Genomic DNA, 19,028 nt, shown 5'->3' with positions numbered 1-19,028 from the left:
ATGCAAAGGACGGTGGGATCATTTGTAGTTATGGCAACATCTAATCTGATCAGGATAGCTCCCCCTTCCCCCAAGGGCCTATGCAAACCAAGACAAGATGGTTTAATATAAACATTGTGACTACTGCTTGTTTATAACAGTTGATGATTATAGTTTATCAATGGAATTATACTATATATCCCATAATGCACCATTCAAGATGGCCTTACAAGTTTGCATGAACAATCAACATCACTGCAATGTATATGTGTGTGTGTGTGTGTGTGTGTGTGTGAATGCATGTATGCATGTGCATGTGCGGTGTTTGTATATAAGTGTGTTTGTATGTATGTATGTATGTATGTATGTATGTATGTATGTATGTATGTATGTATGTATGTATGTATGTATGTATGTATGTATGTATGTTTGTATATAAGTGTGTTTGTATGTATGTATGTATGTATGCATGTATGTATGTATGTATGTATGTATGTATGTATGTATGTATGTATGTATGTATGTATGTATGTATGTATGTATGTACGTACGTACGTACATATGTGTGTGTGTGTGTGTGTGTGTGTGTGTGTGTGTGTGTGTGTGTGTGTGTGTGTGTGTGTGTGTGTGTGTGTGCATGTTACCAGTATTCAGAGGTGTTTACAATGTAAGTAACCATAAATTTGAAAAACAATCATGTTGGCTAATATGCTCTCCGTAATGGTCTTGAATCTGTAGACATATATCATGCCATTGCATACACACCCAGACAAAGTACCATTTAAATTCAAAGTCAAATGAGTCTACATTTACATATGTAAGTACCATATAAAAACATATCAATATATATGAACATCAAACCACAGACATAAATTTACATGAGTACATTGTGTCACCATAATCAGTAAAATCATACTACCTCATCGTGTATGCCAAATTAACACCATAATGAGAAAAAAGTTTATATATAAAAGTTCAAGTACAGTCTTGGAATCACCTTTTTATATAAATTAATTAAAATTTGTCTCTTTCTATACATTCATTCATATTTTGTATATTTCTATATATATGTTTCTTTTTAAGAAAAAAAATGTTTTATAATCAATTTGTTTCAGTCAAGTTTAAGGCTCACACCTGCAAATACTGTTATTGAAGGAATTTGAGTGTTTTCATATTTATTTATTTATTTATTTTAAAGTTAATTATCCAAAGCATTGTTATCTTAAATCTGACTACTCGGGAGAATATTATAAATATTACAAAATATACAAAATAAAGACCTGTAGTACCATATTTAGGAATATGACAGAAAAATATTATATTATTACATGTTAGGAATATATTCCACGATAACGTGATTTCAGTAGTTTTGCATGTGACTCTGAAATAACCAAAATTAACTTTGAACTTCTTTATTTTCCTTTGTTAATAAATAATTTACCAACATGCATATACCTGGTTAGTCTGTAAGGTATGCCATGACAGGGCGCCCTCACACATCGGTAAATCCCTCCCATGGGAGAGAGGTCAGTGAGGGCGGAGTGACATGACGTATCTTACAGTCTAAAACCTGGTAAGTGCTAGACCAATATGTACTACGTACACACCTGTAAAAAAAACCCTGATAACAGTAAGTATTGTTTTCACTACGTCAAGGCCAAAGTAGCTTTTCGATCTCTGGTTAAAGACGACAACTATGAACAAATAAGAAAGCTTGATGTACAAACTAACAAATCCTGGATTCATGCACAATGTAAACTAGTTTTGTACAAGATCTCTGATGACACTTTGAAAAGGTTACCAGACAAAGTCAAAGGATGACACTGACAGTACCTCTGAATGCAGTCGAGTGGGCTGTGCCTCCAGAAAAGCCTTCAGTGCCGTGTGGCCTTTGGTTAGCACAGAACAGCCTGAGGGTCTAGCATCTAGACTAATAAACACAGATTAGCTGATCATGTGAGGCCTGTCATAGAACAGTAAAAAGAAGATTGACTGCCCTCAGGTGATAGTACATGCACCTCAATCAGAGCATACTAACTAACCCACCCCAAATATTTGATTGTAAGTACTGATACCAATTATGGAGAGAGATTATTCAAGTCATCCAGGTAGTGTTGTTTGGTTCTCATTGTCCATTGGATGTGACAGGTCTTACTTTCTGGTTAATACGTGTCTGTGTGGCTAACTGTTGTTGCAGGAAATTCACTTCTTTTTGCATTTGTTCCTTCTCTCTTGAAGCACACTTGAGTTTGTTCAACAGCTCCACAACCTACAAATAACAACAAAAGGTAAATTTACACAACAATGACTAATTGTTTCAAAAAACCAATCAAGACTTTACATAAACCTGTTGTGAAACAAACTGTCCATAACTTACCAATCATAACTAACTGCTTATGATGTCCCATGATTTAACCAATCACAACTTATCTCTTGACATCCCATATTCAGAATTAGCCAATCATAAATAACTTGTTGTGATGTATCTTAAACCAACCTATTTTGATGTCCTTCTCCATAACTAATCATAACAAGCCTGTTGTCATATCAACAGTCAAGATCCAACCATATAACTAACCTGCTGTGATGACCCATGACCATGTTTCTCCATATCCTTTACTCTGGCCGTCATAACTTTATGCATTTTTGCATGCTGAACACACTGTTGTTCCATTTCACTATGTTGCCGAGTCAATCTCTCCTGCTTCGTAGACAGTATATCGTTCATTTCCCTTAGCTGTCTGATCTCAGAGCTATCATCAGTACCAATTAAGAGAAAAATGTATTTTAATCATTTATTAACGTACACAGATGTATGACTGTGTCAATTTTTAAAACTGTTTTCTTAATTTCATTTATCTATTCTTTTTGACAGGGTTCAAAATATGGAAATTTGTTTGCAGTTTGTAAATTTACAGTGGTAGAAAAAGAAGCGTGTGATCATATTCATTAGGAAGGCTAATAGGTAGTAAGATCACAGAAAATAAAATATAGGGTGACCTTTGACATCAACTATGGGAAATGATAAAATAAATATTACAGGAAACATAGCTGAAATTAAAAATGGCATTAATGAGGTTTTACATAACACACATACTGAGCCACTGCCAGTCAAGTATCATCAGGAAAAACCTGTCATTATGTTAGTGCCCTTAGTTCAATTTGTTTTAAGCAATAAATCATGACAGCCAGTTTGTACTATTAACACTAAGTGCTAAATTCAAAGAACACACATCATTTAAAATGTTACCACTTACATTTTAAGCAAAGAAGGCACACTTGTGATGTCCAAAACTCAATGTGATACTAGTCATTTTGCACACATCCATGCAATCTAATATTTCAATTAGTTGGATGGTTGAGAGTACAGAGTACTCGGCTGAATGTTTCTCAGACTTTCCCCTCTGACATGTGTTAATGAATGCCATTGTAGCATACAGTATAACTAGTTTGCAATGTACAACCTTTGTCTGTGTTCTTACCTATACATTTCACTGGCTTTCTCCAATGCCTGAGCCAGCCTCTGACATTCTTCTTTCAACTTAGAAATCAACGTTTTCTGTGAACTGAGCATTTTTTCCAATTCACTCTTGGTGGAAGCTGAATATAAAATGATATAACAAGATTATCAGTATTTCTATGATTTGGGTTATATCATAGCCTGATATGCACACATCTTGACTTGTAAATGAATGAAACCACAATTCATAATGACATTACATCTGGGCACTTACTGTGTTTGCTTTCCAATTCATCAACGAGATTCAATAATTCTGCTTCCCTTTCCTGAGCTTTCTTGGCCAGACTTTGTATACTGTTTTCCCGTGTGCTTTTCATCTCTTCAACACTTGTTTGCAATCCATGCACCTGAAAGAACAAACAAGTCAATCAAAGTAATGGTGACAGATTTGTTATGGTCACACATATATATTTTATGCATAAATCAAAATGACATATATTTTCTGTCTCATAAATGAGCATGTCATATAGTAAGGCTGACCCATTGTGGTAAACAGCCCCCTCTAGTGACAAATTGGCATGTTGATGGAGATTGGTATCCAAGACAAATATTTTTGACAAAGTGAGAAAACTGTGGGAGGTACCGTAATATTGTGATGGTTACAGTCCAAGTTCAGAAAAAGGTAACATTTGGACTTACTGTTTTCTCAGCAGCAGAGAGTCTTTCCATTGTCCTCATATGGCTATTTGTAGCCCTGGATGCTTGTTTTTCTGCATCAGCCAGTCGTCTCTTCACGTCTTTCAGTTCAATGTGTAGTCTTTCAATTTCCTATGGACAACAAAGTTTTCATGTTACATGTAATGGTGCCCACACTTTCAGTAAATCATAACATTCTAGTGATGACATAATTGAACACTATAGTACATAATATTCCTGTCACTGTTATCACAAAGAAAAATGTCTCAGAGTTTGACAACTGAAGGGAAGCATATTTTGAACAATGGCAAACTTAGCATTTTATGGCAAAAGTTAATGGCAAGCTCAACAATGATTTTTAGGAACTTTTAAAGGTGTTTTACACCCACTTTGTTGTTATGTACCATGATGGTGCATACGAGAAAATGATGAGAATTCCAACCCTTATTTTCCATAATATGTGGTGCCCTCATGAAATATGCACTATGGGTCAATAGACCATACCACATGATACAATCTACGCAAATCACTGACAGCTATATGAAAATGATGTGTTATAGAAAGGAATATACCATGTGATGGCGCTATCACAATTCAATACGATATCTAATACTAATCATGTTCAAATTGTGACCCTTTACTCCACTACATCATATCATCACTATACCTGTTCTTTTTCTCGGCCTTCCCATAATGCTTTGTCTCTAACATTTTTCAGTTGTCTCATTGCTTCATCTCTCTGTGCTATGGCTGTAGCATTGCTCAGTTTGATGTTGGCAGATTTCTAGAAGATAATACAAAACATGTTAGAGTTACTAACAAATGTACAACAAGGCACTTCAAGCTTGTGTCATGGGAGGAACAGACTCAGCTACGGTAAACTAGCACAATGAAGGTCCTTGGGCAACATAACATTCTAGGACCAGTATTATATCAAACAAGTCATACCGTACCTTACTTATCCTGGCTGTATAATCCGCCAACTGTGACTTGGTTTCTTCCAACTCTGATAATATATGTGCCTTGTCTCTGGACACTTTGTCCATTTGTGTTTCTGTGGCCGTCAGCCTTTCTAATGTATGCTGGTGCTATATAAAATATATTTGAAATACCTGATATCAGACCATGTTACAAACAGATGTTAAGAATATTCTACGTGTAAGTTTTATGAACAACGTAATAATTGTATGAAGGTTTTGATTTTATATCCATGTGCCCATGAATGTAGAAGGAATCATACATATTGGTGAGTTTTCATAAACACATTTAATTGAAAGGAAATAACACATTTTAGTGTTTGACAGGGAAAGAAATGATGAGATTCCACAACATAAAGATGTTACCTGTAATTGTACATTCTCCATTTGTTTGGCACATTGTTGCATGTACAGCTGTTTTTCTTGATCCAAACTCTTCTGGTTGTCAACCAACATCTGTTTATAATTCTCCAGTTGTCTTTGCAGTTCTCCCTTGAGTTGTTCTTTTTCTACAAGTGCCTGTAAGTCAGAAAACAGGACAAAACTATGTGAGTTAGTGATAAGTATAAGTACATGTACGTACTCAGTCCAAATACAGAATTTTGATAAAGTTGACGTTTCACTCAAGAAATCTTCACCTTATTAAAGCTATCCTGTCCCCACATATTATAGAGAATGGAATTGAGTACATGAAATGAACACAACCATGGTATCTACTGCTAGTTGTCTTTATCTGAAATATACATTTTGTTGGGTTACAAACACCGTAGTTCTGTCAGCGGTCAAAGAAACACTGATTATTCCTTTGTCTAATAATCACGTCAAAACCACACCAATCACACTATACAAACACGTTAGGTACATCATGGACTGCCTGCCATAAATACCTGATTTTTCTCCAGCTGAGATTGCTCTACCAGTTCAATACTCTGTTTGACATGTTCGTGTGCTGCACCTTCTCTTCTCCTCATATCCTCTATACTTGATTTCAGTCTTGTCACAGTACCCATCAGATCATCTCTTTCACTACAGAAATAAGACAAGGCAGTCAGAAGATTTCACAAACAACGTTTACGTCTTGAGTTCTTCAATCAATTTTTTGTACACCAAGCCTTTATCAAGAGTAAATTACACACTACAAAAATCCATTCACCTAATCTTTACAGAACTTTCTTTGGAGAGTTTCAAAGCATTTTACAACATTTTTTAATTCAATTTGCCCTTGAGAAACTGACCAACTTACCCTGTTAGTCTGTCAATGGTCTTAATGTTCATATCACTATGAATGGAAGCCAGCACAGCATCATTCTGTGCACATTTCACACATAATCCCTCCACTGAGGGTGCTTTATCTGTTCCCAGCAGACGTTTGGATTCTGACAATCGTACTTTGGTTTTCATTGTTCCAAGATCACCCTCGGCTCTCTCTAATTCATCTCTGTTAGAACAATATCAATGATATGAGGTGTACAGTCTAGGCCAGTTCAACTGTGTGTGTGTGTGTGTGTGTGTGTGTGTGTGTGTGTGTGTGTGTGTGTGTGTGTGTGTGTGTGTGTGTGTGTGTGTGTGTTTATGTGTTTCTTCAGAAGTGAAACTGAAAGCTTCCTTACACTATTGCAATGAATGTTCAATGAAAATAACATATTGATAAACTACAGCATTACGCCACTATTCAAACTGTATATGCAATGCACATTGCAGTAAAACACAATGTACCAAACCTTATAAAATTGACTACATGGTTTGTAATACTAGAGATATGCTACATTAGTTTATTTTTTATATTAATATTGTTCAGAAAAGATAAAAAAAATTCTGTACCTTGCCTCCTTAAGTTGTGCTTCCAGCCTGTTTGTCTTCCCAGCATACAGTGCTGCAACTTTCTCCTGTAAAGAAACACAAGAAAATATCACTGAAAATATCAGGTACAAATATTGGTTGACATAGAGAACCACCTTTCACAGACTATTTTTTGATAGTCCACTTTGCATTCAAAATGTTATAAATTTCACATTTTACAGTAAAATTATGAAGTACTGAGTGAATGTCAAAATATGTATTAAGATAATGATCATAAAAGTATTACTGCATATTTTTACACAACCCTTCCCTAAATAGTTGCTTATCAAATTGTACAATTATTATGAATATCATATACTAGTAAGATTGTTGTGATAAAATTTTCATTATTCTGAATTATCATGTCATTCACACATATAGTTGTTTATTTTATCATCTCACATCTCACTTACCAATTCTATTTTATACTCTGATACATTCTTGGGGTCAATGACACCAGCAGTTTCTAAGTACTTCTCAGTCTGAGCACCTGGCTTCTCATCCTGTGAAAACACACATATAGCGATAAAGCCCACATACTTGGCTACCTGGCTTGATAATGTCACTCACCAAAATTCAGAATGCCAAAAAATGTAATGATATCAACAGATACTAAACATTGTTTCAGTACAATATCTTGAAGCCCAGTTCGGATTAGGATTAAAATTTACGTTTGAAAACCAGTTGTCTGACAGAGGCTGAGCTATGGAAAATTTGATCCAGAACAAAAAGATGATCCTATTCAATCCTTAAGGCTCCACTGATAACATAACACTAATACATGAACTTGTTTGGGATTGAATCCTTGGCTTTTAAACCCACACAACAAATGAAGACTTTTGTATGACTCCAAGGATGGAATATAGAATCTTGTAAACTAATGTACACTTATGACATACTTGAGACCCAGGTTCATCCAGTGTGACTTCAACCACCATAGTTTTCAACTGTTCATGTAACCTTGTGTTGTCATCAATAACCTCCTCCATTTTCAACTTGATAATTTTCAGTTCATCCTGAAAAGATAAGATGGGGAGTTTTATGTTAAAAGGTGAACAGGACTGGTCATCAATAAAATTACACATATACAAATGATATATATGTATACCTAATGTATTTGAGAACTCCATTAACAAGGTGAAAGGGGGGGGGGGCAGTAAACCTTGTACAGTCCATATCCTGTACCATACCAATAACCTTGATTTGGAACCCAGGTACAGAAAGTGGAGGAAGTCAGGTAAATTTCACCTACTTACTGCATACTCTGTGATTTTCACACATATAAATTGTGTGTTCAAATACATGTACAGCATTTGATGTGTTGATGTATTATCACCTTTCCAAAATAAATTGACCCTACAAGTCATTTAATACATACAGACATTATATGAAGAATTCAATGTTTCACCATGTAATATGTTTTGGTTTTATGGAAGTGATGTACAACCATTTTAGTCCACTGTATTCATTGCAACTACTAGAACTTGGAATAGTCCTTGTTACTTACTTCAATAAACCTGTTTTTTCCTTCTAACTGGTGAATGTATGAAATATAGTTGTTGATGAGTGGAAGCAGTTCTGATGCTTTTGGTAGAGTTTCTACCATACCACCACCCATACTTACTGCTGGACTCTGAAAAAGTTGATAGAAGACAAGATATCATGAACTCAACATTCTAATATTCCCACAGATTGTTGCTCTATATCTAGACATATTTATACTTTCTTTATTATCTGTGAAACTGTTTCTCACATATCTTTTTGTGTTATACTTACCAAAGAAATTTATGCACTGATGGCAGCCAGCATTGTGTCTGACTAAAGAAAGACAACTCATTAAAAAAGTTCCCATGTCTCTTTCCTCTACCTAAAATGATACCCTTCCTTTCCATCACTTTGGTTACCATGTACTCACCCTTCCAGCATCTGAAGCAGTAGCCATATCAAACATTGGTAGTAGAACTCTTGGTCTAGTGGGCTCACTCTTACCATGCCTGGCATCTTGTTCTTGTATAAGCATTCTGAGTCTGTCAACAGCAGTATTATAATCTGTACCAGCACTAAAATAACTCCGTAATACTGGTGATGAGGATGGTGATGATAATGTTCTCCCTTTACGTGGTGGGGACTTGTTTAAAGACATCTTCAGGTCTTGAAGACTTGCATTGGCTCGGCCTATTAAATATAATAGAAGAAAAACAAACTGTAGTAACATATTTTACATAAATACTATTGTTTGAAAATAAAATACTCAATAAACATATCAACTTTCCTCCTGATATTACAAATACCAAGGTAGCTTTGATTCTATGTTTGTGATTAATTTTGGCCCAAATCAACGACAAGCATAGAATCTAGGCTTATGCAAAGGTTAATGTTACGACTTTGGATTAAATCGCTGATTTCAACAATTAGATGGGAATGATATGGTACATGTTACTTATTGATATATAATACTCAAATTATTTCAAATACAAGATGCAATGTATTTTTTGTTTCATTTTTATAAATGAGATGTGTAAGAAAATCTATTGTGATTGGTAAAATACCAACCATCCACCCTCATTCAAATGCATCACACAAGTATGCACACTCACATAGACATGTCCACATTACCACTGCCAACACTGCTGCTGCTGCCACCATCACCACCATCAATGCACATGATGCAAGTGGTACTTGTACAATATTGGCAGCAGTAATACAGATCAAAACTGATTGATTGAACACCACAAGCCAAATTATTAATATAAATAATACAACTTGTCATACTGTATCATTTAGATACTTCTGATTCAGTATATGCAACTCTCTGTTAGAAGCAGATTGGGTTGAAACACTAGAAACAACAACCGAAATCAGATCTGAAATACACCAAATAACGCCCGAGAATTCATACATACACCTTGCATATCGTGTATATAAGATTTTTAAAGTATTTGGACTTTAGCCCTGAACCCCACTTAACCTTGTTGTCTTGGTTACGACGCTCTGATTGGTGATCTCGAGTTCTGAAAATGGCGGCATGTTTTGGTTTCTTTTGAAATAGGTAACTTCACTAAAACATTAAATTTCACACCTTAATTGGATTTAATAGGTGTTAATCGTGTAAAAGACACAACCAATTTGATTACAGTTGAAGCAATGCAAAACATTCCCTCATCTGTTTTCAACTGCAATAATATTTTGGAATGTAAAATCAAATAAACAAATATGTGGAGTACATGTAACATGCATGATGAACGTTGTAACGTAAATGGGACGAGTTCCAAATATTCCAAAACGTCTTTGGTTTCCAAAACATCAATGCAGTCCGTAATTTACAATATTTGTATGCTTGGGTTGTTATATCTTACCCCTAATCGTCCGCTGATATTCCGAAAGCACCTCTAAATCTTCCATAATTGCACCAAAAGTAATATTTTGCTTCAGAGGTCACTTTCACAGCTGACACTGACCCCAAGCATGATATCGAGGCTTATCCCAAAACCAATCGTGAAAGGCGTTTTGAGCATGCGTCATTTATGTGGTGAGGTCATCTTGGTGATGATTGGAATGTCGGTTTGTACACAGCAAGAACTACACTTATTTCACGTTTGTTGCTTTCTTTTTGGATTTTCGCTCAACAGGTGAGTCGATAAGGTGTAGTTTTGATTGATGTATACGCAATATGAGTTGTTATTCATCATCGATTGTAGATTTACCAACAAAGCTTGCGAACAAGATGGTCTTTAAGAAATCGCGACGATTGACTTGAAAAGCACCCGGCCCACCCGTCGGATGCCCTCTGTAATGATGACGCTGGTGTTTGACAGCTCCTGTAAGGAGTTCTGTTACCGTCACACACGTCTTGTGGTCTTACTCTTTAACCGTTGGTTGTTGTCCGTGGTATTATGCATGCATTCATTTACCAAGTCATGCCAGGTCCACTGTATTGAAGTGAAGAAATCGCGCTAATCGGGGATGACTTCTTGTCAAAATTTGTCGGTGAGGAGATGGCTTCCTGAATGAAAACAGTTATCAAATACAGCGCAGCACAAATAAGTGGGTGTGCTATTTTTGTGGCATAAACATTATCTATAACCACTTGCAATGTAAAGATGTTGTGTTCTTCTCGTTTGATGAAAACAAAATGTTGAACTCAAAACCAAAACCAAAATTTAAGGAAACTTGTCAATTTAAAAACAAAACATTTCATTCATTTGTCAATACTGCATACTGTAAGAAAACACAAAGTCAGTGAATTGTGAAACTACCATCGACGCTAATTCTTAATTTCTAAACTGAGATTTCAAGGAATGAATGAATCACAGATACCTTTTACACATGCTAGCACCTTTCTACTATATACTAGTATGTTGGACAAACCCTGAGATTCTTTTATTTGTAGAATTATTGTTTACCATTGCTGTCTTTAGCATACATGTATGATTGTCCCTAACAAATAAATGATAACTAGAGATAGTGTGTGCAGTTACAGTTAGTTCACTATGTCAACAAAAGTGACAGTAGTGTAGGTGTGTTAACGTTGTCATTGCTCTACTCATTGTTGTGAGATGTGTAAACCCATTCTGCATTACACATTATTTGGTAGTACTAGTAGCACACATAACTAGATTAAAACTGAACTAGATTAATATTGATATGAATTGCCTGGATTCAGTGAAAATAGATGGAACATTGGTAGAAACAACAGATGCTAGCAAATATTGTAATGCACATTGTGTTACAAAGACTATCTGGAACATGCAGTATTTAGAAGCAACAGTTTAAACTTAATGACTGGTTTCATATTTTGTATATACTGTAATATATATTTACCATATTCAAAGGATATGTCATTTTTAGATGATATTTTCTGCATATGCCTCCACAAAGCAAAGGATATGGAAGCATGTGCAATATTGTTAAATATGTATATAGCTTTGGAATGCTTGTCAGAGCAAAACATCATAGAGTTTTATGAGCTTGAGAGTTAGGTGTACTTTGAACATTCAAACAGTTCCCTAAGGCACTTATATAAATCTGAGTATCCGAAATTATGTGTACAGTTTCTATATCAATAAAGATGAGCAATTTGGCACGTAGGTGAAATTGATATGGAGACATTCTTTCTGACAAATCCAAGGTGTGCTTTTAACTTCATCGATTAAGTTGAGAGGAGTTTTGAAATACTAGATGTACCATCGTTTTGCTTGAGTAAAAACAAAGAATATAATAGTCTAAGAACCTGTGAATCTTTTCATATTTTAATTGGAAACAATTCAGACTTGGTTTCTGTGTGTAGCCACTCAAACATAGGGTATTAATTGCTAACAAGTATATGCAGGCAAACAATAGCAGTGACCCAGTTTGGTCAAGTGTTGTCAGGAATGTATGCATTGTTATAAAAATCACAATTTGGTGTCACCCAGGACAGTCAGGCATGTTATGGTGAAGTCAAAGCCAACCTTTAACAGAACTGTTATGATATATGATGTGTAATGATATTTCGTGTCTATATCTGTAATTTGGTCATTACACGACCACACCGACCAACAACACAGGATGTGTGCCAACACAAAGCAGCAGGTTTAACTTCCCTTTCTAATATTTGACCCTTGCAAATTAATCTCCAAAAACTTACTAAAATACAACAAGGAATGGAAATGGGTCAGCTAAGGATGAATAAATTATGATGTTGATAATTCAGTGGAATGCAGCAAACTACTCTATGTAGGACCTACTTCTATGAAGATAAAAATAACTGGTATTGAATAATTGGTTTTTGTAAGTCACACCCTTTCCTCAGATGGTGTAATGCCGTAATACTAAATTATATTCTATAATTATCTGTGAAAGTAGACTGGTTGGTGTGAGGTAGTGTAAGCTTCAGTAATGTCAAGGGTCAGGGCCTTTGTTGATGTTTATGATGTTTATGAAAGAGGTTGACTGATATGAGTAAATAAACAAACAAACAAACAAACAAACAAACAAACAACCAAAAAATAAGCAATAATGAAGTAATATCATAGATATGAAAGCAGTGGCCAGACATCAAAGACTTCATATTGTCTTTTCAGTTTGTCATTTCTCCATGTGTTATATACACATGAGGTAATGTTAAAAGCAATATAACTATATGGATAGTAGATAACCATGGTTGAATTGCTGTATAAAATGTATTACAGTAATGTACATGTGTGTCTGAATGAGAACCTATCCCAGATAGTACATGATGTCGTCGGCAACCATACAACAATACAGTATCTAAATGGAAGTCTTTATATCCTCTGACCTTCCATGTGATGACTCACTGACATCACAGTGTAGATTGAACCCCAGACTTCACTATATACATATGCATGTAGACAGCGGTAATTACAAATACTGGTACTTCTTTTAATCACAGTCTGCAAAATTTCATTCTGTATGCATGTGTAGTAATATAGCAAATGGGATCCCATATTAAAATATTGTGAATTTGCTATATGTACGTACTAAAATTAACAAATATTTGTGATCAAATGGAAAAAATATGATGGAAGCTCTGATGAATTTATAATGCCACTATGGAACTGTATGAGTATAATCCAGTGCAATTTGCATTATTGCAATGATTGTGAACTATATATCATTGTAAGTCTGTGATGTGTTTATTCTTTGACATGTTTTGTACTACTATCTCTATACAATACTACATCTATCAAAATTATTGTTATTACTTCTGGTATGTTATTGGAAATCTAATTAAGCACTCTGACAGACTTAGCTGAATGAACATTTGATTTGTCACATTTATAATGTATTCCTTCATATTAAAACTTATAAATCCATCAGCTGAAGTACATTATATTTGTAATTGAGTAATCCAAAACAACAGATATTATACAGCCATAAAAGTTGTAATATTTACTTTTACATAATTCATAATATTAATTTTCTGTCTTATATACAGATGAACACTTGATGTTGCCTGTATGCTGTACAAGTATGTGGAATCGTTGCAGTTGATGGTTGTTGCATAGATATAGTAGATGTTGTATCTTGGTATGTCACAGCAATAATTGATTTCAAATTAACACAAGATGTCTTGGTGCCTTATCAGTAGTTCTGGTCGTATGCACCAGTTAGAGCCAACCATGATGTTTATAGGACGTGAGGACTGCGAGATACTATTACAGGTAAGACTATGTTGTGTACCATATGGTTCAGATTTGCATGTGTCTATTATTGTCCAGTGCTAGTGTTATGTGTTGGAACATGAAAAGTGAACAAATAATAGGGGATAGGGATTTGTACTAATTTGGTGCTGGTTTGAAGTTTATGGTACATGAAGTATACTATTTTACTATGAAAGAACTGGTAGGTGATGATGACTGATAAAATGGTGTACAAAGTCTGTAAAACAAGACATGAATGAAAATTCATTGTTGTTGTGTATTATATATATGCACCTGGTCCAATACATGGGAGGGATAATCATGATAACAGTATTACTGTTGGCTCGCTAGGGTAAAATATCTTGTACATGCACAGCTATCTATGGAACAGTTTTATCAAAGTGATCATGTTGCTCAGTCTGCCACTCATACATGTATAGATGCCCAGAAGTTGTTGTTTTTGATGGATTATTATTAGAGATCTTTGAACATAGATAGATAGTGGGTAACCCTGACCGTGTAATTACATGCAACAGTCAGAACAACATGGTTAATTTGACATGTACAGTTCCACGCTGTAGTCTGGATTCACATCAAATGAGGTAATCATATGAGTCATAATACTGTTATAATTAGAATATAATGATTGATGGCACAAAGATGGTATGAATACATCTACCATCACATACTTTATTTTAAAATTCACGATGATGCAAACATATGCTTCATAGCTAGTTGTGCGGTGCTCCTGGCAAGTCACACAGATACATGCTCCTCGTTCAATTTCTTTGCCTTGCTATATGCTTTTATGATCATGATCAACATGGCTGTTGTAGGCAACTGACCTTGCTTCACCAGTAGTAGAGAAATTGGACACTCCACCTAGAGTATTGTAAACAGTTAAGTCCTATCCTTTGCCTTATACTTCATTATGACAAATGACAATGACATTTTTATTTGGACAATTTTTTTTCCACTATAGAATTTTGACAATGTGCTTATTGACATACCTGTGTGAGCATGTTCAGTGTGAATGATTTCTTTATATGATGACCTCAAACTAAGGGTCATCATCTTAGTGGCATTGAATATATAGGTGAGACGCTTTTGTTGTCTAACAAGGACTCCATTGTAGAAGTTTTCAATGAAATTGTCAAATGGGGAGGTGCATGTAGTTTGTTGAAAAGTGAACTGTTTATACTTGCTGTCATTTCCATAGAAATGAATTATCTGTCTTGTATATGTTTGATTTACACTGTTACTTTAAGTTCAATGTTAGCGTTTTACATTACCGTTGACAAATAAGATTTTTGTCATTGATGTATTACAGTGACCCTGTACTTGTGATTTATGTCTACAGGAGGTGGACAGTTAAAAGGGATTGAACTCTATGTAGAGGTCAAAGTAAACATAACTGTATTCAAGCATAGATGCAAATGTGATAGCAAACCTAGAGAATTCAATTTCGAAATATATCTTGCAAACATGTTCTGATATGTTTAAGGTTATGTCTTTGAAAATACTCTTCACATGTCAATAAGCCTTCATTGTCAGTCTAGATAATGTGATTCATGCTAATGAACCTTCCATGCTAATGAACCATTTTCACATTCACCATGTTAGATTGTTAATAGAGATTGCAGTGCATAGAGATCAGTAGTGTATTGATTACAACTATTTAAAATCAATAAAAATGTAATTATAGTAATTATCAGAATTATGTAACAACCAATCCTGTATTTGGAGATAATGAATACTGCTAGATTTGAATGTCAGTTTTAAATATATGAAAGTAACTTTTCAAATGATAACACAGTATACTGTATATATATAACGGTATGTATAATAATTTTATATAGATATATATCTTTATATCTGACAGATGTAAAGTTCTAAACTAAGTCATCCTTATTTCCAATCCCCAAATGATAGCACGACGGTTTGATGCAACTAGCTCACCTTCATTCGGCTAAATATAATTTGTATATAATATCTTTGTATTAATAATTTATTATTAAAAATTTAGTGTTCTGTAGATAATGGAATCTTCCAATAAACTAAATACAAGGCTGTAGCAATGAAGACCATAATAGTGATTCAAGGTGATAAATTTGAAATGTAATATTTGGATTACATATTCAGTTGTATTTTTGATCACATGATGTTACTTGTCATTTTACAGTTTTAGACCTTGTTTATACACGTAGTTGGAGGTCAAGTAATCCCATCTTATCTGTAAGCAAGTGGTAGTGAGCTGATAGGAGTACATTGTATACATTCATGTATAGTCAGTGATAGTGTCAATTATTGAGACTAGTCTGCAGGTCTTAGTGTCTGTTACAGAGTATATGAAAAACACAGTACACAACAGAGAACACATAAAGACAGTCATGAAAACCAAATTGTGCACATTAGTTAATAAAGTAGCCACAATAATCAAGAAATGAAATTGATTTATTGAAAAGATTGAAATAATAGCTATCGGTGAAAAGTACATATGTATAATGATAAAGTGTCACATTTATATAATGATTGGAACCAAACCTAGTATTAAAACTAGTCATTTAAACTTTCCAGGCAAGATTGTAATGTGATATCTAGGACTCAGGGTATTTTTAGACATGTCATGCATGGTGTAGATTACACATCAGTCAGATAAAAAATGTTTTTGTCAAAAGAGTGCCAGTATATACCAATCAGTAATAATATATCACTATGTGCCATATGTTAGTGTCTGCACAAATGCAAAACAAAAGCGGGATTTAAAAATAACCAAAAACCGATAAAATATGATTCAGCCATGTTTTAATTTAGCAATAAACACATAAATGATTATGTGTCATTCATCTTAAGGCTTCATATTGTGGTAGTATATTGTTTACATGGAGAAGGTTTTTATGAATATTATTTCAATTCATAATTCTCAAATGAAGTGATTCGTCTAAATAATGCAAAATAAAAATGAGTGAAATATGATTCAAACAAAATAGAGCATAAGTCATATGCAGCTTAGATAGAAAAATGACATTCTATAATATATATAGTGCAAATTTGGAATATATGTGTTTATCCCAGTTTATCTCTTTACTCCACTGTGCCAGTCATGGACATGTAAATACATTAACAAATGAATCTATTGCTAACTGTATATTCAGTAAGAATTGTCTTTCAAATGAATTTAGCTTTAACTTAATGTTTGTATTTTATTGATAATACTACTACTATATATAGATAGTGTCCTCGGTAAAGTTTAAAACTCCAATGTAAACAGAAACAATGAAACCCTGGTTGCAACAGTTTTGTTGTAGGAGTCTAGGTTCGCTCACCTTCAAGAAAATGCCTCAAGAACTTTATATGTAGATTTTACCTGCTTGTATTCTTACCACGCAAATCAATTTAGACAGGTCTGTGAGGGGGAATGCAATGCAGTGTCTTATTGTTGTCAATTTAGACAGGTCTGTGAAGGAATGTAACACAGTGTCTTTTTGTCTGGTTATTTATACCATGACAACGTGTGTTTGTCTTGTTGGTTTCTATGCAAAAACTATGCACTATTATTGTATTAGTCTGAAAATAATGCAATTTTTTTTCTAATTTTGAGAAATTTAGGTATAAATGTGACATGTATTCCTTATGATTTGGCTTCATCAGCCTGAAAATACTGATGATATGGGTCACTGCTTGTTTCTGAGTATGATTTCTAGTAAAGTTTAAAAGCCGTTTGCATTTGAATGTCTCTCACTTCACTCTGCTGTATAAAGAGAACTACTCTCTGGAATAAAAACAACAAGTATATACATGCATTTTGCTAGTAATTAGAAAGCAGCCTTGGTGTAAGTGTGAGATGACATAATCACATTGTTATCTGTATTGTCATTGCAGTCCCATACCATAGATAAGAGACATGCCGTTATCAACTATGATCAGTTTGATGATGTCTATACCATCAAGGATGTTGGTAGCCTGAACGGGGTAAGTCTTTGCATCTCAGAGATCTCTAATATCACTAATTATCGCAGTTTGCAGTAAAGAATGGCAGAAAAGTCTCTATGTTGAAATAATTCTATCAGAAATTGGATCATGTTCCAGAATAGTTGAACTTGGTGATCAGAATTCTGCAAGTTCATGATTGCAAGCAGTAGTTAATTTTTTGAATCGCAATAGGGAGGTGAAATAAAACTGGAAATATATCCTTTAGGAAGTAATTTTGTTCCTTGTAATTATATCCGTCTGTAATGATGCATTGAAATGACATTTTATAGCGTGATTAATATCTTATTAATGTATCATGTTCACCATTGTAGAATAGTTATCATATTCAGTATGAAATATTAATATTGCAACTACAGAATATCTCATGACTCCCTTTCCTAGTTGCTAGCCAAGTGTCATCGTGATGTCAACATTAGAGTAGACTGTTGTTGACATTGAGCTTGTGTAGGCATTAACCCTTCCAGTTGCTACGGTAACGCATGCTGATAAGGTGCTAGTGTAGACCCAGTGGTAGCACTGAGCTAGCTTGAGATTACATTGTAGTTTGGATGTGATATTTGAGGTGTCCTGCATGTTTTCTTTCAATGGTATATTTCCCAATGTAATCATGTCATTTCGGTGTAGAAAGTGTAAGTATAGTTTACAAGATGCATTGTACTATTAAAGTACATGCTGTAGGTCACATAGGATGTAATACCATGTATGATAGTTACTAAGCATACATGGTTTATAGGTATCCTTTCACCCATTGTGTATAGGTTGTCATATGATGTCATAGGTTTTTTACTGTGCAGTAACATTGGATATTAAGGTAATTCTTACTCGGATATCGTTGGTCATCGTAAAATTATACCACTTCAGTTCATGTGTATGTTGGCTTAGATTGATACCATAACAATAATATAGTCTAGAAAAGTTGTACGTTAAAGTATAATGTGAAAA

At 34.4% G+C, this 19,028-nt stretch overlaps 2 protein-coding genes across 4 annotated transcripts in view; one reads left to right on the top strand and one right to left on the bottom strand.

Moving 5' to 3' along the window:
• Positions 1-2,104: 2,104 nt before the first annotated feature.
• On the bottom strand, positions 2,105-10,353 carry LOC144445540 (serologically defined colon cancer antigen 8 homolog). Its single transcript, XM_078135134.1, has 16 exons — positions 10,308-10,353; positions 8,867-9,126; positions 8,459-8,584; positions 7,851-7,967; positions 7,365-7,454; positions 6,934-6,998; positions 6,356-6,550; positions 6,000-6,138; positions 5,479-5,631; positions 5,089-5,223; positions 4,803-4,919; positions 4,139-4,267; positions 3,714-3,846; positions 3,462-3,579; positions 2,558-2,732; positions 2,105-2,248 (listed from the first exon to the last, which is right to left on the bottom strand). Exons 1-16 carry the CDS (start codon positions 10,351-10,353, stop codon positions 2,105-2,107), a joined length of 2,142 nt encoding a protein of 713 aa, XP_077991260.1.
• Positions 10,354-10,484: 131 nt separating this feature from the next.
• Positions 10,485-19,028, top strand: part of LOC144450439 (uncharacterized) — a 30,255-nt gene continuing 21,711 nt past the window's right edge. For all 3 annotated transcript variants that reach the window (XM_078141059.1, XM_078141050.1, XM_078141043.1), the window contains exons 1-3: positions 10,485-10,580; positions 13,889-14,114; positions 17,976-18,065. In XM_078141059.1, coding sequence (XP_077997185.1) covers positions 14,019-14,114; positions 17,976-18,065 — 186 coding nt within the window. In that variant the 5' untranslated portion in view covers positions 10,485-10,580; positions 13,889-14,018. The remainder of the gene's footprint in view (positions 10,581-13,888; positions 14,115-17,975; positions 18,066-19,028) is intronic.

Source organism: Glandiceps talaboti, chromosome 2, assembly GCF_964340395.1.
Source record: "Glandiceps talaboti chromosome 2, keGlaTala1.1, whole genome shotgun sequence".
NCBI classification, from domain to species: domain Eukaryota; kingdom Metazoa; phylum Hemichordata; class Enteropneusta; family Spengelidae; genus Glandiceps; species Glandiceps talaboti.
This window is presented reverse-complemented; position numbering and strand designations above follow the sequence as displayed.